This window comes from Caenorhabditis elegans, chromosome IV (assembly GCF_000002985.6).
Source record: "Caenorhabditis elegans chromosome IV".
NCBI classification, from domain to species: domain Eukaryota; kingdom Metazoa; phylum Nematoda; class Chromadorea; order Rhabditida; family Rhabditidae; genus Caenorhabditis; species Caenorhabditis elegans.
The window spans coordinates 5,704,805-5,723,632 of record NC_003282.8 but is presented as its reverse complement, the minus strand read 5'-3'; the positions used below and the strand labels follow the sequence as shown (position 1 = coordinate 5,723,632).

The 18,828-nt window shown below is 30.4% G+C and overlaps 1 protein-coding gene and 62 non-coding genes across 63 annotated transcripts; 21 read left to right on the top strand and 42 right to left on the bottom strand.

Moving 5' to 3' along the window:
• Window positions 1-203: 203 nt before the first annotated feature.
• 21ur-12970 lies at window positions 204-224 on the top strand. Its single transcript, NR_054503.1, has one exon.
• Window positions 205-225, top strand: 21ur-4645. The gene has a single exon (NR_054502.1).
• A 291-nt stretch (window positions 226-516) lies between these two features.
• 21ur-5153 lies at window positions 517-537 on the top strand. The gene has a single exon (NR_054501.1).
• A 406-nt stretch (window positions 538-943) lies between these two features.
• On the top strand, window positions 944-964 carry 21ur-7434. The gene has a single exon (NR_054500.1).
• A 780-nt stretch (window positions 965-1,744) lies between these two features.
• On the bottom strand, window positions 1,745-1,765 carry 21ur-6239. Its single transcript, NR_054499.1, has one exon.
• On the bottom strand, window positions 1,750-1,770 carry 21ur-12780. Its single transcript, NR_054498.1, has one exon.
• A 625-nt stretch (window positions 1,771-2,395) lies between these two features.
• On the bottom strand, window positions 2,396-2,416 carry 21ur-281. Its single transcript, NR_054497.1, has one exon.
• A 775-nt stretch (window positions 2,417-3,191) lies between these two features.
• Window positions 3,192-3,212, bottom strand: 21ur-7250. The gene has a single exon (NR_054496.1).
• Window positions 3,213-3,347: 135 nt separating this feature from the next.
• 21ur-11156 lies at window positions 3,348-3,368 on the bottom strand. The gene has a single exon (NR_054495.1).
• A 438-nt stretch (window positions 3,369-3,806) lies between these two features.
• Window positions 3,807-3,827, bottom strand: 21ur-3326. The gene has a single exon (NR_054494.1).
• On the bottom strand, window positions 3,808-3,828 carry 21ur-2999. Its single transcript, NR_054493.1, has one exon.
• Window positions 3,829-4,530: 702 nt separating this feature from the next.
• 21ur-10862 lies at window positions 4,531-4,551 on the bottom strand. The gene has a single exon (NR_054492.1).
• A 137-nt stretch (window positions 4,552-4,688) lies between these two features.
• On the bottom strand, window positions 4,689-4,709 carry 21ur-2972. Its single transcript, NR_054491.1, has one exon.
• Window positions 4,710-5,169: 460 nt separating this feature from the next.
• On the top strand, window positions 5,170-5,190 carry 21ur-1890. The gene has a single exon (NR_054490.1).
• Window positions 5,191-5,570: 380 nt separating this feature from the next.
• 21ur-9275 lies at window positions 5,571-5,591 on the top strand. The gene has a single exon (NR_054489.1).
• 21ur-3947 lies at window positions 5,575-5,595 on the top strand. The gene has a single exon (NR_054488.1).
• 21ur-12345 lies at window positions 5,579-5,599 on the top strand. The gene has a single exon (NR_054487.1).
• Window positions 5,600-5,834: 235 nt separating this feature from the next.
• 21ur-1232 lies at window positions 5,835-5,855 on the bottom strand. Its single transcript, NR_054486.1, has one exon.
• Window positions 5,836-5,856, bottom strand: 21ur-7617. The gene has a single exon (NR_054485.1).
• Window positions 5,857-6,164: 308 nt separating this feature from the next.
• 21ur-13960 lies at window positions 6,165-6,185 on the bottom strand. The gene has a single exon (NR_054484.1).
• 21ur-3069 lies at window positions 6,168-6,188 on the bottom strand. The gene has a single exon (NR_054483.1).
• Window positions 6,171-6,191, bottom strand: 21ur-385. Its single transcript, NR_054482.1, has one exon.
• On the bottom strand, window positions 6,172-6,192 carry 21ur-1012. Its single transcript, NR_054481.1, has one exon.
• Window positions 6,193-6,679: 487 nt separating this feature from the next.
• On the top strand, window positions 6,680-6,700 carry 21ur-2781. The gene has a single exon (NR_054480.1).
• A 94-nt stretch (window positions 6,701-6,794) lies between these two features.
• 21ur-2966 lies at window positions 6,795-6,815 on the bottom strand. The gene has a single exon (NR_054479.1).
• 21ur-3128 lies at window positions 6,798-6,818 on the bottom strand. The gene has a single exon (NR_054478.1).
• Window positions 6,819-7,232: 414 nt separating this feature from the next.
• On the top strand, window positions 7,233-7,253 carry 21ur-8954. The gene has a single exon (NR_054477.1).
• Window positions 7,254-7,411: 158 nt separating this feature from the next.
• On the bottom strand, window positions 7,412-7,432 carry 21ur-7131. The gene has a single exon (NR_054476.1).
• Window positions 7,415-7,435, bottom strand: 21ur-15464. The gene has a single exon (NR_054475.1).
• Window positions 7,436-7,985: 550 nt separating this feature from the next.
• 21ur-8256 lies at window positions 7,986-8,006 on the bottom strand. The gene has a single exon (NR_054474.1).
• On the bottom strand, window positions 7,989-8,009 carry 21ur-1596. Its single transcript, NR_054473.1, has one exon.
• An 851-nt stretch (window positions 8,010-8,860) lies between these two features.
• 21ur-14860 lies at window positions 8,861-8,881 on the top strand. The gene has a single exon (NR_054472.1).
• A 251-nt stretch (window positions 8,882-9,132) lies between these two features.
• C55C3.1 (BPI2 domain-containing protein) lies at window positions 9,133-14,537 on the bottom strand. The gene is made up of 11 exons (NM_068449.2): window positions 14,347-14,537; window positions 13,942-14,054; window positions 13,573-13,653; window positions 13,101-13,206; window positions 12,330-12,694; window positions 11,282-11,509; window positions 11,043-11,236; window positions 10,615-10,733; window positions 10,396-10,570; window positions 9,523-9,666; window positions 9,133-9,409 (listed from the first exon to the last, which is right to left on the bottom strand). Exons 1-11 carry the CDS (start codon window positions 14,527-14,529, stop codon window positions 9,297-9,299), a joined length of 1,821 nt encoding a protein of 606 aa, NP_500850.1. The 5' UTR covers window positions 14,530-14,537; the 3' UTR covers window positions 9,133-9,296.
• Window positions 9,424-9,444, bottom strand: 21ur-2404. Its single transcript, NR_054471.1, has one exon.
• 21ur-1479 lies at window positions 9,756-9,776 on the top strand. The gene has a single exon (NR_054470.1).
• Window positions 9,990-10,010, top strand: 21ur-7116. The gene has a single exon (NR_054469.1).
• Window positions 10,356-10,376, top strand: 21ur-6337. The gene has a single exon (NR_054468.1).
• Window positions 10,800-10,820, top strand: 21ur-10358. The gene has a single exon (NR_054467.1).
• Window positions 11,234-11,254, bottom strand: 21ur-8921. Its single transcript, NR_054466.1, has one exon.
• 21ur-4664 lies at window positions 11,542-11,562 on the bottom strand. Its single transcript, NR_054465.1, has one exon.
• 21ur-14899 lies at window positions 11,708-11,728 on the top strand. The gene has a single exon (NR_054464.1).
• On the bottom strand, window positions 12,231-12,251 carry 21ur-4087. Its single transcript, NR_054463.1, has one exon.
• 21ur-14501 lies at window positions 12,711-12,731 on the bottom strand. The gene has a single exon (NR_054462.1).
• On the bottom strand, window positions 12,712-12,732 carry 21ur-6590. Its single transcript, NR_054461.1, has one exon.
• Window positions 13,207-13,227, bottom strand: 21ur-8388. The gene has a single exon (NR_054460.1).
• Window positions 13,431-13,451, bottom strand: 21ur-7392. Its single transcript, NR_054459.1, has one exon.
• 21ur-10931 lies at window positions 13,806-13,826 on the bottom strand. Its single transcript, NR_054458.1, has one exon.
• On the bottom strand, window positions 14,078-14,098 carry 21ur-8045. Its single transcript, NR_054457.1, has one exon.
• Window positions 14,538-14,888: 351 nt separating the features above from the next.
• 21ur-8278 lies at window positions 14,889-14,909 on the bottom strand. The gene has a single exon (NR_054456.1).
• Window positions 14,910-15,085: 176 nt separating this feature from the next.
• 21ur-5851 lies at window positions 15,086-15,106 on the bottom strand. The gene has a single exon (NR_054455.1).
• 21ur-14383 lies at window positions 15,087-15,107 on the bottom strand. The gene has a single exon (NR_054454.1).
• Window positions 15,089-15,109, bottom strand: 21ur-1539. The gene has a single exon (NR_054453.1).
• A 145-nt stretch (window positions 15,110-15,254) lies between these two features.
• Window positions 15,255-15,275, top strand: 21ur-10354. The gene has a single exon (NR_054452.1).
• 21ur-13285 lies at window positions 15,258-15,278 on the top strand. Its single transcript, NR_054451.1, has one exon.
• Window positions 15,279-15,601: 323 nt separating this feature from the next.
• On the bottom strand, window positions 15,602-15,622 carry 21ur-14184. The gene has a single exon (NR_054450.1).
• 21ur-11528 lies at window positions 15,605-15,625 on the bottom strand. The gene has a single exon (NR_054449.1).
• Window positions 15,606-15,626, bottom strand: 21ur-5660. The gene has a single exon (NR_054448.1).
• Window positions 15,627-16,114: 488 nt separating this feature from the next.
• On the bottom strand, window positions 16,115-16,135 carry 21ur-1722. The gene has a single exon (NR_054447.1).
• A 516-nt stretch (window positions 16,136-16,651) lies between these two features.
• C55C3.72 lies at window positions 16,652-16,748 on the bottom strand. The gene has a single exon (NR_054446.1). It is a non-coding gene; the product is annotated as an Unclassified non-coding RNA C55C3.72 (non-coding RNA).
• A 579-nt stretch (window positions 16,749-17,327) lies between these two features.
• On the top strand, window positions 17,328-17,348 carry 21ur-1247. The gene has a single exon (NR_054445.1).
• A 645-nt stretch (window positions 17,349-17,993) lies between these two features.
• Window positions 17,994-18,014, bottom strand: 21ur-6015. Its single transcript, NR_054444.1, has one exon.
• Window positions 18,015-18,460: 446 nt separating this feature from the next.
• Window positions 18,461-18,481, top strand: 21ur-3660. The gene has a single exon (NR_054443.1).
• On the top strand, window positions 18,464-18,484 carry 21ur-7208. The gene has a single exon (NR_054442.1).
• The last annotated feature ends 344 nt before the right edge of the window (window positions 18,485-18,828 follow it).

Genomic DNA, 18,828 nt, shown 5'->3' with positions numbered 1-18,828 from the left:
AAGAGTGGCGCAATCAGCTTTTTAAAAAAAATTGAAAACTTGTTCACACAGGTAAAATGAGTTCAAAAATTGTGATTTTGAGAGGCGATTCAAAATTTCAGGAATTTAGTTGCGGTTTTTTTTTTCACTGTGAGAAAAATGGTATTTAAAAAATTCTGCAGTTTCATAAAGTTGTTAAAAACATGTGCCAAGAAGACTCACCATTCGAATGCATACAGTCCAAAAACTAATTGAAATTTAAATTTTTTAAATTTTTTTAAAAAATTACTCAACATCTTCAAACACCATAATATGGTTTCACAGAAAAACAAGCATGAGGCAGGAACTGTGAAGGCGCGCCTACCTATATATTGTTAGTTTTTTCTAGAAAAAAGTCAAAATTAGAGAAATTTCTCAAAAACTACTTTTTCAAATTGAAAAAACAACACTTCTCGTCCAAACCGAAAATGTTAACAATTTTTGAGATTTCACTGTTTCAGCAAAAATATTTATGCTAATTTTAAATCAATACTTTGATAAAAAAGTTCAAGTAGGGAAACAATTATTTCGCGACTACAATGTCTTGAAATATATACTCTCCAAGTCCTTTAATGAAGGGTGTGAGTAAACGGAAAAGAAGATGAAAAGAAATGAAAATTGTTGTGAATAGATGACGGAAATCTGAAAATTGTGAAGTGGGAGGGAGGGAGTGCAATGACCAAGAGAGAGTGTTAGAATTGTGTGAAAATAATTGGGTTCGCCAGAGATTATTCATAAAGGGCAGTTATTTATAATTAGATTTTGCAATTTTTGGAAGTTAACTGAAAAAGAAAAGTTTACAAAAGCTTTATATCAGGTTTATAGACGCGTTTTCTGTGGCCAAAACAAGTCAGAGAATATTTTAACAAAAAAAATTTACTGTTACAAAAATATTTCTTGAATCTTGGGAAATAATACATAATAATATGAAGAGTAGCTTAGCTCTTTAATGCGAAAAAAATAATGCTCGTTTTTACTAACCATTGTTGAATAAGTGTCTATCTCGGAAGTTATTTTTAAACATTTTTAAATTGATATGTTGTACAAAAAAATTGAAAAAGAGCTGTGGTATCAGAGGCTTCGCCCACAAAATGGATATTTTGGCACTTTTTTCTAGCACGTCAATTATGCAATTCTGTGGGACGTCTTTCAAAAGTGCGTACATTTATCAAAATGGCTTTTACAATGGAAAATAAAGTATTTGTTTGATTTTTTGATTTATCAAAAATAAAACAATGCTCTAAAATTGCAGGTTTCAACCCTTTAATTATTTCTAGACATTATTGCTATATTTGAGGCCAGGAGTATAATTAAGAGATTGATCAAAAACAAAAAGCCCAGATGAAAAATAGTATCATTAAAAATAAAAATGAGTGGCTCAACTAGTTCAAAGAAAAGGGGGAGAAAAGAGAAACAGAAGCAGTGCTCATTTATAATTCATTGGAGAAAATATTGAGGGTCTCTCAGAATCTCTGATTTTTTGAGAATTTCAGACCTTTTTTTTTCTCTTTTCTCATTTTCTCAGCATCATTTTATGAGGACACTCTTTTAAAATACCGACGAGACGAAGAAATGAATTTATGAGATATGCAGAAATGGAAATGAAGGAGACAGAGGAAGAGGTATATGGATTGGATTTCTTGGTGATGCACTTTTCCGATTTGGTTTCCTTGATCTTTAGTGGCTATGAAATATGAAATTTGAATTCACAAATGAAAACTACTTTTTTTCGGAGGACATCTATAAACTAAATAATTTTGATAGTATTGTAGTTTCATGTTTCGTTTGAAACAGTAACTTTTTTTTTAGGAACCATTGTTTTACCAAATAATTAAAGATTCAGAAATTAAGTACAAAATTAATGAAATATTAAATGCCATTCAATCATAATAAATCGCAACCACTTGACTACGCCTACCTTATACCTACACGTGTGCCTACTGTCAATATTCACCCTGAATTTTTTTTTAGAATTCTCGAGTATAATGATGATGTCGACCATGCCGCTCAATTTTCAAAATTTTTTTCGATGTGACGGTAGGCAGTCAGATCGGCAAATGGACCGAAATTTGTGCCTACCTACCTTGAGAGCATTAATCTTAAGCATCAGATTTTTGCAAAAAAAATGAAAAAATTCTAAAGTTAGTTCAGATTTTCATTACTTTTTAATGATTTTTATTCAAATTTTTACAAAAATTTAAATTACTAAAATATTTTGAATTCCCAAATGGGCAAGTTTCGACAATTTTCCGTAAAGGCCTAACGACTTTAAGAAACTTGCTGAAACTTTAAACTTGGCAAAAATATGTATATAATGTAAAATTCGTTTTTAATTTTGTGCGGAAAAATACGGCAAATTTGGAACTATGGAAGTCACTATTGAATGTCAAATCAAACAACAGATAAAAATTAAGAAAAAATTGATAAATTATGTTAGAAACTGCAATTTTTTAAATTATGACATTTAATTGTGCAGGTTCACATTTTTCAAAAATAATTTCAAACTAAAACAATTACAGACATGTCGCACTACTCTACTTTCAATCGGGAGATACTCTGGTTTATGTTTAAATTTTCCAATTCCAGAGACCTGCAAAGTTATTTTAAAAACTAATAAAACGAGTAGAAAATTCAGTATTTAAACTAATCAAATCAAAATATTTTCAGTTTACTAACCCCTAATCAGAAATTGGCTTTAAATAGCGAACATTCTCAATTCGAAAAGTCTTTATCCTACGCAAATTTCCATAAATTCATGTCTCTCGAAGGCCTAAAATCCCACCCATTTCTGTCCGTTATGACGTGAGTAATGGCTTCCGTACTTGTGCTTCTACTATTGCTATCCGTTTCATGATTCTGTGTCTGCATAAGTTATGCCGTTATTTTTGATGGCAGTCGACTCGTCGTTTGAGTGGCACTTTCTTTACTCAGATACACCCCGTTTTCAGGAAAATTGAATGTACCTTTGAATGATATGGAGAAGATGCACAAAATGACGAGGTTGATCGGAAAATTGGATGGAGAAAAAAAACAGAAGATTTGATTTTTGATGTTGAAGAGTCGAAAATCAGAGGTCTTTTTTTGGCAGAATTTGTCTTGAGAAAAAAAATGTAGAGATGGAATTGAGTGAATAGGAAGTTTCATGTTTAATAATCTAGAGTTGCCGGAAAATAATTCCATGAAGATTGGAACAATTAAAGAAAACTACCACACAATTTCTAAATAAGAACAGTTCAAAACAGTCAAAAAAATTCAACATCTTGAGATCAACAGATTTTTGGCTGAAAATCAAAAATATCATAAAAATAAATTGACGGAAGGCGAAACTTATGCATTTTCAAAAAACTGGATCAAAATAAAATTCAAACTTTCAATTTTTAACTATATTATAAAACATATATTATTTATTCAAATCTAGTGCTCTGATATTTCAAAGGATTCAAATTTTGCAAAACTCGAAGTGGTAAAAAGCTTCAAAACAGTATAAACCCATAATAACACACAAGAAAGCTTGAAAATGGTTATTATTTTCTTCCCATAAAGTAAATTAAAAATTGATGACTTCCTATTTGAATTCATCAAAATTGTCAACTGCAATGATGAAAAACAATTATATTTAGCCAGACAGCTTTCAATATCTGAAGTCCAGTTTAGAAAATAATAAAAATAATAAGAACAAAATATCAAAATAAGAACAATCAGTAACGTTATGTTCTTAGCTCTAACATGAAACATATCGGAATAAGCTTCAATTGATGAAAAATTATTATATGTGTTTAAGAGAAAGATGCACACAGAAAACGATTTCAACCAGATGAACAATTTCGTAAAATTCTTAATGAATAGTTTGAAACAGACAAAAAAATAAAAATTTGAGATCGACGATTTTTGTTTTTCGCTCTCAGATTTATTTTCAAGTTTATAACAAACATGTTTTCATTGATACCGGAGAATCCTCTGTTGAGTATAATTTCTGGCAACAAGATCAAGAAACCGAGAAAAAAAGAAACCTTCTCGTCTCTATTCCCCTTTCTTAATTCATGCCAATAACCGGATTCCATTCTCCATCTACTTTATTCCATGCTTTTTCTGGTTTTCCAGCTGCTCATAGCCCCGCATAAATTAGACGCGGCTCGGCGAGCAGCACCGCCTCAGAAATCTCGGTTAGATTGCTCTGTGCTCTTTTATTGCGGGCAACAACATAAGGGTTGTTAGGATAAAGAAAAAGGAAAGAAAATGACTACTTTTATAAGCAATCAGAAGGCGATGACGGGTTAGTTGGGAAAAAATGGCGAAATGGGGAAATGTAGAGGGTTTGATAGATAAATAGGAAAATGGGGAATAGAAGTTATCAGAGGATGAAATTTGATTTTACAATTATTGAAACCTCTTCAGTGAAACATTGATACAAATTTGATTGACGCTCTAAAAAGTTTTAGATTTTTTATAAACTTTCTGACTAAACTTGCATATCAGGGATTTTTAGAGAATCTGAACTTTTTGAGAAATTTTGAACATTTTCCTTGAGTAAAATTAAAAATGTTAGGCAAACTTCACTGAAATATATCTATCTCAAGAAAATGTTCAAATTTTTAGCACTTTTTTCAAGGTGGATAATATTAGAGAATTGTGACTTTTAACCTAAAAGTTTTAAATTGTAACCAAATGTTCCCAAAAGTACTCGAAACACAATAATTTGAATCAACCTGCAATCATTAAGATAATCAACCGAAACAGTAATATATGTATATGGAGATAGTTGAAAAAAATAGAACTGTCTTAAATTTTTAAAGCTATTGAAGCAGTTCCCTTAACTTTATTTTTTCTTGCACTACAAGAATAAAATCTATAGGTGCTTTTAAAAATCATAAAATCATAAGGAAGAAGAAATTTCTGAAAAGTGAGAATATGACATGTGAATTGAGAATTGACACACACTCGCGTGGATGTTTGTAACTTGAGTAGGTAGAAGAGACTGTGTAAGATGAAGAGACGCAGGAATAAGAGGGAAAAGTGTTTTGATGGCATAAACAAAACAAAAAATAAAGAAATGAGCACCAAAGTGCCTTTTTTAAATAATTTTTTTTTGAAAAAAAAAACAACTCTGTTTCAAAACAATAATAAATTATTGGTCGAATGTTTTTTTTTCAGTATCATTACATGTTCAGAATCATGAATGGTAATCTTAACTATTCAATTGGAATTTGTTTTTAATTGAAACTATTTTACATTAATATTCTGTTTATTGAAACTGTTTTCTGCAAATATTTGGAAAGCTTTTTGAGATTTTTTTAATCAGAAAATTCATGGCTGAATTGGGAGAAACAATTTCAAATTTGTAAAATTATTTTTAAAAAATGTTTTTCAAAAAGATTCCAAAGTGTTTTTGTTTTGAAAAAATACTAAAATTGAATTAATTTTTTACCGCTACAAAAACAAAAGCCTGACAAATAAGAAAATGGAAGACTTCGTAAATTGAATTTATTAGTTGCTGGTCAATATAAATTGACTGTTTCATATAGTTTACACATTAACTTTCATTTCGACTTAAGTTAGTTGTTCCACTGATTAGTCATTCCTCTAAAAAAATATTCAGAGAAACGAAAAAATACAAATTTTTTATATTGAAGTTTAGAGAACAAAATCAGAAATACAAAACAGAGAAAACAAATACAAATTGGGCCAATTTTTAGACGAAAATAAAATAGGGAATATAAAGTGAAAACAAGAATAGAAACAAGAGATCTAAAATTAGTTGGGAAGAAGAAAACGACTGAAAATCCTTTATAATAGTTATTTTTCAGTTTTTCTTATTAGGTTCGTAGATCGATTCGAAAATGTTGTATGTAGGGCATTGGCAAAATAAAACAATAGTGAAACAGTGGAAATTTTTTTGGGAAACAATTTTCAAGAGAAGGTTTTCCTATCTTTAAAGGTGGTGTAGTCTTGTCAATGTCGCAGCGGCTGGAAACAATTTTTTTTGAAATCACTGTCAAATTTTGGGTATGCATGTGCATTATCTTGTGTCTTCAATTTCAATTATGGATTTTAAATTTTGATGGACAACGACATTTTTAAAATTTTTTTACCAAAAGTTGTCAAGCCGGTGTTTTCAGACAATTTTGAGTCTAATAAAGCAATAAAAAATTCGACCACCTTGAATCAAATTATCAATTCTGGATGTAGGGTATATGCAAAATAAAACAGTTGTGAAACAGTGGAAATTGTTTTAGGATTTTTTTTTAAAGGTAAAGGGAAGTTTTTCCTGTTTTTAATGTTTTTTTTCAAATTTCAAGGTCAAAAAATACGTGCAAAAAACCAAAAAAAAAAATTATAAACAACATTTGCAACTGAAAATAACAACATTTTGGACTTTAATCACTTTCTATCACTATAAAATAATTGAACCCAACCCAAGCGTTATTGTTTTCAAACTATTTACCATCAGCCAGCACAGTTCATTCTAAAATAGTAACATATATGATCAAGTGATAAAAATTGAAACAAAAAATAGTATATAAAAATGATAAACATGATCACAAGTTGTGCGAACTTTCGACATTTCCATTTGATTTTCGGTTGAGGGGCGTCAATGGATTATCAAACTTGATTTTCACTGTTTCAGAATTGAATTTTAAAGCGACATTTTTATTGTTGACATTGGAATTGGAAATTGGACAGAAGTCAGTTTTGGGGGAACAGGCAAAAAGACGAATTTAGTAAATAATAAATAACAAATGCTGTACTTTTTTGGAAGTTGCTTTTATTCGACTATTCGAATCGAGCCTAAAATATGATCAATGAATGAGTTCAAATTTGCTATTTATGACAACATTATGAAGCAGTGGAAAAATAAAACAAATATTATTTTCAAAATGAATGGCGCTTTCAAATTGAAAATGTTTTTTTCGAGGAATTTTTTTCACTAGATTTTTAAAGTTTTCATAGTATGTTTGAAAATTCTGTTGAACTGCTCAAAAAGTCTATCTGCTGGGAAAACTCTCTGTTCAACATCGCCCCTTTTCCAGTGCCTAATTTTAAGATGGATTTATTTTTTTTTATTTTTTAGTGTTTTTTTTTCAATTTTCAGCCATAACTTTTGTAAAAAATTGTCATGTTTTTGTCATCTATCACACCTGAGTCCTAAAATTTTTTTGAAATATTTTTTCTGTTATTGGAAGTTTACATAAATTTAATGCGAAAACCAAATTCGATTGTAATGGTAAATATCAGTACTGTGAAATTGGAATAAAATAATTTGTTAAAAAATGATTTTTCGTTAATTTCAACCTTCTTTTTCTAATAAATGAGAAGCTATTCAGACCAAAACTTAATGAAATGAGGTAGGTCTATAGTTTTTTTTTCAATTGAGAGAATAAATTTAAAAAATATCAAGACCGGAGACAATCAATTATTAACACTCAAATTATATATTTCAGTAATAAAACCTGGTTGATACAGAAATTTTATTTTTCAAAAAGACAAAAGTTGGGATAGTCTGGTATTGAATGTGTCGCTGCCCGAATTTCAGAATATTTATAAATATTATTCGCTTCTGGAAATTTAGCAGTTTTAATTCATGAATCTTTTAAGACTTGAAAAGCTGACAATTAAAGTTAGGCTTTTTCGAATTGAGCTCCCAATTAAATTTTTTTCCTAAATGAGAACTGTGAGACCAATCAGTGATTTACTCCGCCCACTTTTCAACCAATCAGATAGAGGGGGCGGAGTTCGAAGACTCTCATTGGTTTGAAAGTTGGTTTTTTTTCTGTAGTGGAATTTCTGAATTTTATTTTTTTTAATGTCAGATTTAGATTGTTTTAAAGGAAATTCAATCACGATTAACCTTCAAATAAACATCTTTTTACTCCTAACAATGCAAAGAGCACGGAATTCAAATAAAAAATAATCAATTGAACTCAGAATCAAATACTAAAAATGTTTTTTGGAGATTTATATTTCTAATTGTTCAGTACTGATCGTGGTTAATATTGAAAAAAGAATAATCGAATATTGAAAAAAAGTTCTTGAAACAGAGAACAAATATTTTTTACTAAAAACTAAACCTGGTTGAGAGTAGAAAACACGAGAATGATGGGAATAGAAGGCAAAAAATGCAATTTGATTTCAAAATTGACTTTTGTTTTTTCTTGCACACACAACTTCTGTCTGACTTTTCGTACTTTTTTTCTGTTGGCTCAATTTCGGAAGATTCTCGTCTTTTCTAGTTTTGAAGTACTTAACATTTTCTGAGTACCAGTCGTCTTTTTCGTTTTTTTTTTGGAGAGATGACTACAAAATAAAGAGGAATGAAGAGAAAAAAGGTTTCCGAAATTAGATAGGGGGTGCCAAACATCTTCTGACAAAAAGAAGGAAGAGTATGAAGAAAGACAGAAAATTGATGAATCTTTCAGCGGGGAATAGGAGAAAGAAAATCGTGTTGAAAGAAAGTAGGAAAAAAGGAAAAAAAAAAATAAATTTTTACTTTTTTTTGGGTAAACTTTTTTCAGGCGTTTTTTTTTGAAAAGTTGCAAGATAAATGAATGACATGTCATGAGACAGCATTTTAAAAGAAGAAGAAAATTGATGATATCATGGGCAATTTTTATTGAGAGGAAAAAATTACTGGAAGAAAAAATGGACGGAAACTTTTAAAACATTTTCTGAAAAATATTACTCTGACTGAAACTTCTTAAATTATCACGATGGAATTTATTTTTTTAATACGGTTTCTGGTAAGCTTCGAAGAAAAGTTTAATACTGAAAGTAACTTTTATGTTTTCAAATAATAAATTACTGTTTCAGAACAATTTTAAATTGATATTTGTTAAATTTGCTCTGATGATATTAGATAAAGTTATAGATTACTCTGTTTTTTGGCAGTGAAATAAAATAAAACTTTATTAGGCGGGTTTTTATCAAAATGTTTAAAATAAGTGTTCCATCATGTTTTATTTTTATCTTAAATATTTTTTCTGTCAGAAAAAAGATTTAAATTTATGTGACTTACTTGTTTAAAAAGTTATGCCAACTTTGGGTAGAAGTTTCCTTTTACAAAGCTATGAGCATATTCTGAAAATCCGTTTAGTTCATAGCAGTGATTAAATGACTTATTTTCAACTTCAAGCCGTTTTTTTCCACAACAAAAAAATATGTTAAATTAACAAATTTCATATGTACAGACACTTAAATGCAACCCGTGAAACAGCAAAACAGGTGTGATACAATCTGGACTAGAATAATGATAATTTCAATGGGCAAAATAATACAATTCATTTTTAACGAAATATTCTTCTTCCCGAATCGGTTGACCAATTGTTGAAATTAAACTGAGAAATTTGTTGGCGGGCCTCCAGGAATGGAACGGGACGGACCATGCGTCGGAGTGGGCCTGAAATATTTGCATTTGGAATTTCGTGAGTCATAATAAATGTAACGACCAAGCGAACATTTTATGAACTTCATGAAAATGTAAATTCCCATGTTAAGAAAAAATAAACTAACTGAGATTGACATCTGAAAACTGTGGAGTCTTGAAAAATGTTTGAGATGCCAATTTTGATAGCCTCCTCTCATCAACATCCACATCAACTTGAATATGCATTCGTCGGCTCAGAACATTAATGTGACTGTCCTTGATTCGAAGCACTGAACTTTTTTTTAAAATTAAAATATTATTAATTTTTATGCTGTTTCAGATTGTCATTTAATAGTGGTCACTATATTTTTTTAACTAATATGTACGTAACAACACACTGGCGAAAAGGATTTTCATTTAAATAAATTTAGCTTTTTTTCAATATTTTCAGTGGGCGATCGGAAATTTGGTTTAATTTGACTAATACATGTTTTAGGACACAAAAACCAGTGAAAAAACCTAATAATCAACTGTATTGTTTGATTCAAAAACAAATATTTTCTTATACTATTTCAGATTGTCATTTAATAGTTCTAATTAAGTTTTTCACTAATGTTCAACGCTAAAAATTTTTTATGTACCTATTCTTTCTTGCTTTTGAACTATGCGACTCATTCGGCTACTTCAATTACCATAGCAGATGTTTTTTTTTTCAAGTTTAACAAAAATGCTCTCTGACGTTTTGTTTTGAACAGTCGTTTTTACTATAAACTTGCTTCGTAATAATTTAAAAGTAACAAAATGCTAGGAATTTAAGCCGTATCAATTCAAAAAAAATTTTTTTTTGAGGCTTCAGTTCATTTTCTCTCGCTCGAAAAACATATCCTACTTGCAAACAATTTTCTCAAGTTAGGTATTTTTTAAAAGATTTACTGTTTCAAAGTCTGTATAAAAATAATTCGTATCAATTTACTGTTAATTTACCGTTTACTGTACCCTCAATGTATCAATTCGCTTACCATGAGGAAGTGGAATAGGCATACCATTGACCAATAGCCCATTGAGAAGGTTTTCAGACAACTGACTGACTAAAAGAGCAATATCATCAATTTCAGCATCAGAAATATCAACTGTTCCCGTTCGACGCTTTAGATCAAACTTCCGAAGCTCCACAGAACCACTCACGTTGTGCCCCTTAAAATTGGAAACTTATGGTAATGTTTCACAGAACAACTAACCTGAATGGACAGTCTTGCATCTGCAACTACATCCAAATCTACCACAATAACCTGTCGACGCTGGTTTCCGTTTACAGCAAAGACCACAACTAAACCTCCAAGTGAAACGGAAATCGTTCCTGAAAATTCAAAAAATTTGCTGTTTCAGGGAGTTTTTATAATTTTATTCTGCAGCAGAGTTTCAGTGAATCCAATCAATTTTTTGGTATTTACTTTTTCATTTTCTTGGCTAAACAAAACTGAAAATATGTTAAAAGGATTCCGTAAAACGGATATTTTCAAAAACAAAACTTCAACCTTAAAATGAACCCTTGATTGATACCGAATTGTGGTACAAATTTTAGTTCAACACAATGTATCAAAGATGTATCAAGAACTCAGACACATTTCTTTTTAAGTTTCCAAAAGTCCCAGCCCCCAGTACTCACCTCCATTTTTTTCACTGAAAAGCACTGCCGGAGCTCTTGTGGCACTCATTGCCAGCTCAACAGTAGAGTTCGGATATTGCTCGGCGAGCTGTGGAGCCAAATCAGAAATACAAAACGATCCTTCACACGTTGTTCGTAAGAATGAGGAGACACCCTTTGTTCTTGGAGTTAATAATACTTTTATGAATCTTTGTCTAGAATAAATCAACTTATTAAAATTTAAAAAAAGATGAACTTACACATAGGCATGATAAAGCAGTGAATTTGGTAAAAAGTCGGATACAACTAATTCAATCATCGAGTCTTTATTTGTCACTGAATCTACAACATTTGTCTTGAAAGGTGATCTTCCTGGCCATGAAGCATCAACTGGTCCAAATGGAGTGTCGCCTTGTCCCATAAATGAGATTTCACCCCAAGATGCTAGTTCTACAGTGTTTTCTTGGCAAATTGGGTGTTCTTTTAGTCTGAAACAAAGTTTGAAGAATGTGGCAAACCTCTGCGTCTATGGAAAATGGCAATAGCAGAATTATTGCTGTTACGTTAAATTTACTAGATGAAACAGTAAAAAATCAAAATTTTGAACAGCTACATTTTGGATCAATAAAAAAAAGCTCAAACTTTTTTAAAAATTTGATATCTTTCCAAATCTTTTACCAAAATGTTGAATGAGCTTACAACATTTGAGAACTTTTTTTTTTTAAATATATGCATCTCTTTTTTGAGCCCATTTTTAGTATACATATCTCGGTAAAATCCCGAAAAAGAAAATTAAATTGAAAAACGAAAAAAAAAATACTGAAAGTATATTATTGCTTTTTTTCCTGGTCCGCTATTCTGAAATTGGTACTGACAAGTAAAAATAATGTTAGACGCGAAGGGTCGGAAATTTAAAAAAAAATTAAAGTAAAGTAAAATTTAATGCATGAAAAATCGTAATTTTGCACCGCCTTTATCTAGCTATTTCTTCGATAATTAAATGTTTGAAGCCTTATATTAGATTTTGATAAACTTAAAAACGTAAAACATTTTTACAGGATGTTTACCATTTTTTTTCTCAAACACGATATTTAATTTACTCGAAACAAGTTTTTCAATTAACAATGATCATTTTATGTTTTCGAAGTTTATCAAAACCTTATGAAATTTTCATAAAATCCATCGTTGAATACCAGAAGCAGAAAAAAAACTTATGAAAAAAAGACACCAGTAGAGCTCAAATGAAGCTTTTTTGTCAAAATTACACTTTGAAACAGTAAAAATTTGAACAAATAAATATCCACATACCTGAAATCAATGAAAAATTTGGATGCCAACGATGAATCAAATATGCTTGAAATATCAATTCTTGATTTCTCATCTCCTCCAACCGATATCATTTTTAATGCATTTGTCTCCAAAGCATCTGCCAATTTACTTGATGTTTGCGCTTCTGCCAACTTCTCATTTGCATCTTCATCTATATATTTTCGAACTTTCTTGCAAATTATTGTTTGAAGCATATGCCGGACATTATCGGAAACTCCTTGTTTAAACACTGAAACTGCTAATCCAAAGAGTCCTCCGTTGTGATTTGTAACAGTTACATCTCTGATTGTGGCAAGGCAAGACAGAGAAGTTACTTTTGCTGATCCATTTTTACCTTTTTCGATCTAAACATTGAGCTACAGTTATCGCAACTTCAGATAAATTGAAAAACAAATTTTGTGCAGAATTTCTAAATATACCGAAACAGGTTTTTTTTTTCAAATTTTTTAAAACTTTATTTTCAGACTTTTGAAGTTTATACGCAATTTTGTTCCCATTTTGACTTCAAAATTGAACGTGAACACGAGTAGTTTGCCCCTAGCCGATTGTTTGAAAAATTTGAGATCCCCCAAACAGTTTTTTTAAAATGTGTTTTATTGTTATATTTTTAGAAAATTGCAGTTGTAACATTCTGCCGACTATTGAAAACTAACTGAAACAGTAAAGATTTTTTAAAAAAATTTTGCTGAATACTGCATTATTTTACTTTCAGTTAAATAAAAATTGTATGTTACTTTTTAAAAAACTCACCGAAGACTCCAAATGAAAAGTAAGTCCTTGTGCAAGAATCTCAACTTGTCCGGTCAAGTTAAGTGGAACCACTATGTTTACAGATCCACTCAAGTCTCCTAATAATCTGAAACAGAAATTAGGTTGAACAAGCTAGAACTTTGACGAAGTTATATTAAATTTTGTTGAAACAGTTATTTTTTATAGAAATGTGCACTTGAAATAATAAAAACGCAGATCGTGTTAGATATCAAAAATTATGCCTAGTTTTTTGAAGTATCATACGTTTTTTTTTTTCAACTCAAATTTTGCCGTTAGTTTAAAGATAAAAAGTCAAAAATTTTAAGCATGTATTTTTGAAATCACGAAATACTAGACTTGTTTTTTGTTCTTTCATTTAAAATGTATTAGAAACATGACCGATTTGGGAGCACATTAAACACCTTTTTTGACATTTACAAAGTATTATGCAAATTTTTCCACAAAAACTAACCCAATATCCATATTCTGCATAGTCCATGAGATTTTATTTGGTGCCGTGGAATTTAGTTGATGATGCTCCGCTCGGCGGAATCTGGAAATTTCTGGATTGTTTTTTTAGTGCAATTGAATATTGAAATTATCAGAAAACATTTTTAGAACTTTTTCATTTCCAACAAAATTTAAACGAATGTTCAAAGTGTTTAATAACTTCTAAATCTGTTGAATTTTGTCCAAATATTTTATTCGCTAAACGTCCTGTTACAACTTTCTTATTTGTTGCAACATATGTTTTAATCTTATAACTGGAACATGTAATTTTTATGGTTTTCTTATTCCGTCTTTTTAATCTTATCACAACAATTGTGTAACGATACCTTACCGTGATAAATGGACTTTCGAAATGTAGATAATACCCTGATTACTTGGCAAAATGTGCTCGACGTCTGGAAGTATGAGTCGGGGCAATTGATCTGCGAGTAGGTTGGCTGCTAACTGAAATGTTTTTATTATCAATTTTTGAAATAGTGGAACAAAAAGCACACTTTGAAAAAATTAATTCAATTAACAGATTCGTGAAACATTGAAAAATTTCAACTAATTATTTTAAAAAAATCACTAATGAGCAAAATACTGGAAACTGAACATGAAGTCAAACTTAAAGTATTTGAATTTATATTTCCCGCGCAAATGAATTTACGAAGAAATCGAATTCGATTTTCTTCGTTGTTGCCGGAATTTTTCAGTTTTTATTTTTGTGCTAACTTCTACTACGAGAAAAACCTACATGATTCAAGTAGGCCAATCCACGTGGCAATATTCTGACTCGAACTCCTGGAAGTGTCCGTGGAGCAGCGAGAAGTGGATGGAAATTGTGTTCACTGTCAATTGAGCCGATAAAAGTGATAAATAGAGCGGAAGCCACTAAAATTAGAAATGATGGGAAGTTTTGATTGCAGCATCTCGTCATTAATATCTGGAAATTTATTGATTAACTGTGAAACGGTATGAATAGAAAAATCGAAAACTATATTCTAACCAAGTCGAAGATTGTTCAAAGTGACCATTTATCTCTCAATTTCCTTATCAACAGATAGGTCACACTAGCTGATAAAGTGTAAAGAAAAGGATAAAAGTGAGAAGAAGCCAAAAAGGTGACAGTTGTATTTGGCTAATTGGCTAATGCATTTCTCTTTTTGCAAGAACACAACGTGTTCTTGTGGATTTGATCAAACTATTGGGATATTGGGAAATATTTCAGTTATATTTAAATTATTTTGGCTGAAAACTATTTCCGTAATTGGTTACATTGAAAAGTAGAAGCTCGACATGCCTGTACCATTCAAGGAACTGAAAAGATTGTAATACATTTTAATTTGATAAGTCTTTGAAACGGTAAAGATATTTTTCTTCAAAACAAAATTTTAAAACACCACAAAACATTTTTGTAATTTTTTGTTTCTTTCATGGTATGTGGAATGTTTTAGAATGTTTTATTTAATGCTTTGTTTTATTTAAGTGGAATGTTTTATTTAACCCAGCGTGGAATAATTTTTCAATAAACTGTTGAAGTATATGTGGATATGTTGAAACAGACTATCATTGTAATGCCGAAGTAAATAAATAAAATTTTTGAAAAATGTAACTTTTACTGATTCATGAAATTGTTTTATTATTGTCAACAACGAAACGCAATGATGAACATGTTCTTGGGATATTTATAGCTTTTTGATTGAAGCTTATTTTGTAAAAATTTTTATCAATCACAAAAAAACCTGCAATTTGTATGGATTCATGTTGTAAAATTTTACTGTTATTAAATTTTTCCTGCGATAATTTGAAATCGAACTTTGAGCTATAATGATACTTTTTTAAACACTGAGTTTCAAACCTGTTGTTTCGAGAGACATATATCCTCGAGGTTTACATGTTTTCTTGTATACTAAACCCAATAAAACTAAAAAATCCAGACATGTTACCAAAAAAATTATTGCTGGTCTGAAAACGGAGATGGAAACCGATAGTGTGAAAAACTGGAAGAGAAACATTTTTATCATGACCAAACAATTACTTTACAAATAAACTATTTGAATATGTGGACATGTTGAAATAGACTATCTTTGCAATTCCAAAATTCAACCGAAGTAGAACCCACAATTTCATAATCACATCCAAAAATAATTTAAAAATTATTGTGCGGCAAATTTGACGAATTTGCCGAATTTGCCGTTTACCGAGCTTGGCAAATTTCAAAATTCGCCGCACACAGCAACAATTTGACAGTACAAATTTGACCAAAACTATTGATTTTGTCCCCAAAGATTTAGTAAAATGACACAAAATTGAATTATTTTGATGATTAAGCAGACACACCACAAGGAGTTCATTCAGAAACCAGATGTGTGGTAAGAATTCAATAGATTTGGTGCTCCAAAAAAAATTAAAAAAAAAAACAAATTTTTCGGAGTTTGTTAAGAACTGCAAGTATTGGAAAAAGAGATCTGCCAAATTTGCCAAGCTCTACAAATGTAAAAAAAATTTAGTGGGCAAGATAGTGGGAAAAAGAGTGAGACTAAACAATTATTCAATAAACTATCTAAATATCTGGAAATGTTGAAACAGACTATTTTTCCAATTCCAAAATTCAAACGAAGTAGAATCCAGAATCTCATAATCACACCCAAAAATTAATTTAAAAAAATATACAAAATGTTCAATTAATTCATTTAGAAGGTTTACACATTTGTTTGCCTTGATTTCTGAATTAAAGTGCTGATCTGAGAAAACACATATATCTAAAAAATTATAGTATCTTTGTGAAATTGAACAAAAACCCAGAACGTTAGCTTCACATTTACCAGAAAAAAAATCAAACTAGAATATCCAGATCGTACTAAAAATCGCCGCCAAAAAATAATTTTCGGACTAGAAACACGAAGATGAAAACCAAAAAGTGGCAACAGCTGGAAAAGAAACATTCTAGTTAGTGATTATGAGATAAAAAAGAATCAAATGGAATAAATGAGATAGTACTCAATTGAAAAGACAGAGAAATGAAGAAAACCCAATTGATGAATGAAAAGCATAAGATGGAGTCTAAGAGAGAGAGAGAGAGAGAGAGAGAGAGAGAGAGAGAGAGAGAGAGAGAGAGAGAGAAGAGAGAGAGAGAGAGAGAGAGAGAGAGAGAGAGAGAGTTGCCTGTCGCCAAGTGTTGTAATCGGAAGGCCTTCCTTGGATGGCATATTCTTGTATTTCTGCTTTCTTCCTCTCATCAATGTTTCCTTCATTTCTCTAATCCCCTTGGCTATCATTGTCCCTTTTTCAAACAAGTGTCCTCCCGCGTGTCCACACCTTCTCTTTATCTTGACTCCGCCTACATCTTCACCAAATTCTGTGTCTCTCGTGTCAAGAACATACAGATGTATCGGGGTTTACACTGGTGTATACAGTCTCTCTCTCACTCTATGTCTTGAATTTAATTTCTGTTTCACTTCTCGCCATTTCATACTCTCGAAACCTTTTTCTTCGCTTAATTATGCGACTCATTTTGCATTAATTATTACGTTCCTTTGTTCTTGCCTGATGACGTCAAGATTACAGAAAACTGTCTTCTTTTACAGGTTCTCCCTTCCTTTACACCCTCTTTTTATCAGTATTTTAAAATCTCGAGTGTTTAATGGTTCTTCATTTTGGGCGTTGAATGACTCATTGCAAGATATCTTCTGTTTCACCTTCTGCATATAAAAAAACAGTAATTTTTTCCAATATTGGACTGCCAAGATGTTTTTTTGAATCTTGAATTAAAATTAACTTGTAATAATAATTAATAATTGAATAGTATGTGTTTAACATTATATTTTTAATCATACATTTTATTTTAAATTAAATTATACTTTTTGCTGGACAGCAGGGATGCGAATTTCCTGTTTTTGGAGGTCTGGGAATTTTTTTTTGATGAATAACTTCTTGCAATATTCCAAATTTTATGCACACTTTAGTAAGAATTATATCCTGATAAATTTGTAAAATAGTCAAAAAATGATGATGAGTCGCATTTGTTGCCGATGTTTCACCTTCAGCATAAGAGAAACAGTAATTTTATTGAAATTATTTTAAATTTGGCAATTTTTTACAGTTTTACTTCTATTATTATTACATTCAATACTAACCAACGTTTATTTCCCATATCAGATATTTTAAAAGGGCTAACTTCTAGTTTGTACTAGTACAACTTAAATTATTGTGTAGAAATTCAATGTGTATTTCTGATTCGAAGTGGCCGAATATATTCTTGAAAAACTATGTAATTTTTAAAGATGTTTAATCTAGAATTCTTTCGAATTTTTCAAGTTTTAATTCATGTTTCAGTGTCATTTTTTAACCATATTACAAGAAAGTGGAGGTTTTTTATTTTTATTTTAGTATATTTCATGAAAAGTAACAGGGAGAATCGGAATGTCGATACACAACGGTTAAAAATGATGTTATATATTTGAAACAGGAAATTTTTTATTAGTTGACAAAAAAGTTTCATCATTCCCGATTTAAAAAGTGTGCAAATTTTTGTTTAAATATTCACAAATCCCCTTTTAATCTTAAATTTATTCAAAAATTGGTCGATAAAATAATCTATCTCAATCAATAAACATGTCCAAATTTCCAGAATCATACCATTTTAAGCATGACTCATACTTTTCCATCCAAATCTCTGCCATTTCCTTCCGCCCACTCTATCCTCCGTTTCTCCAGTGTGTCAAACACTTACTTTACAATTTTCTTGGTAAACATTGTTTGACCGTTTAATTTCTCTTCTTTGTTTGCATCATCATAATTTTTTTTGAGATGATGATTTTTTACTGTTTCAATATGTTGATAATACTGATCGGAAAGCTAAGAATCATTGCGGCGTAGATATGACATGATATTATAAAATTTCAAAGCTTTCCGACAAGAGAACTTATAATGTGTTAGATATATTGCTTCGAGATGAATTTTTGAAAAAAATTTACTGTTTCAAACTGATGATAACTAATTTTATCATTGCGTATTTTTATTGACTTTTCAATCAAGTATTTATTGATCATCGTTTTTTTAGATGGCAAATTTCAGTTCCTTTTCGTGTACCGTTTTTTTCGTATACCGTTGGACCAAAAATGCGGTACCCGGTCTTGACACGACAAATCTTTGTCTCAGACAACCCCATTTTTCATCTAATTCGAAATTAGCCACATCTAATAAGAAATTAACCACATCTAATTAGAAAAGGCTT

Bases quoted from the DNA above. Each gene is read 5' to 3' on its own strand.
- C55C3.1 (NM_068449.2), bottom strand. From the start codon at position 14,529: ATGACGAGATGCTGCAATCAAAACTTCCCATCATTTCTAATTTTAGTG. The intron at 11,237-11,281 runs GTAAGTTCATCT...GATTTATTCTAG, and splicing joins CTGCTTTATCATGCCTATGT to ACAAAGATTCATAAAAGTAT. The intron at 10,734-11,042 runs GTGAGTACTGGG...TTGAATTTTCAG, and splicing joins TTTCAGTGAAAAAAATGGAG to GAACGATTTCCGTTTCACTT.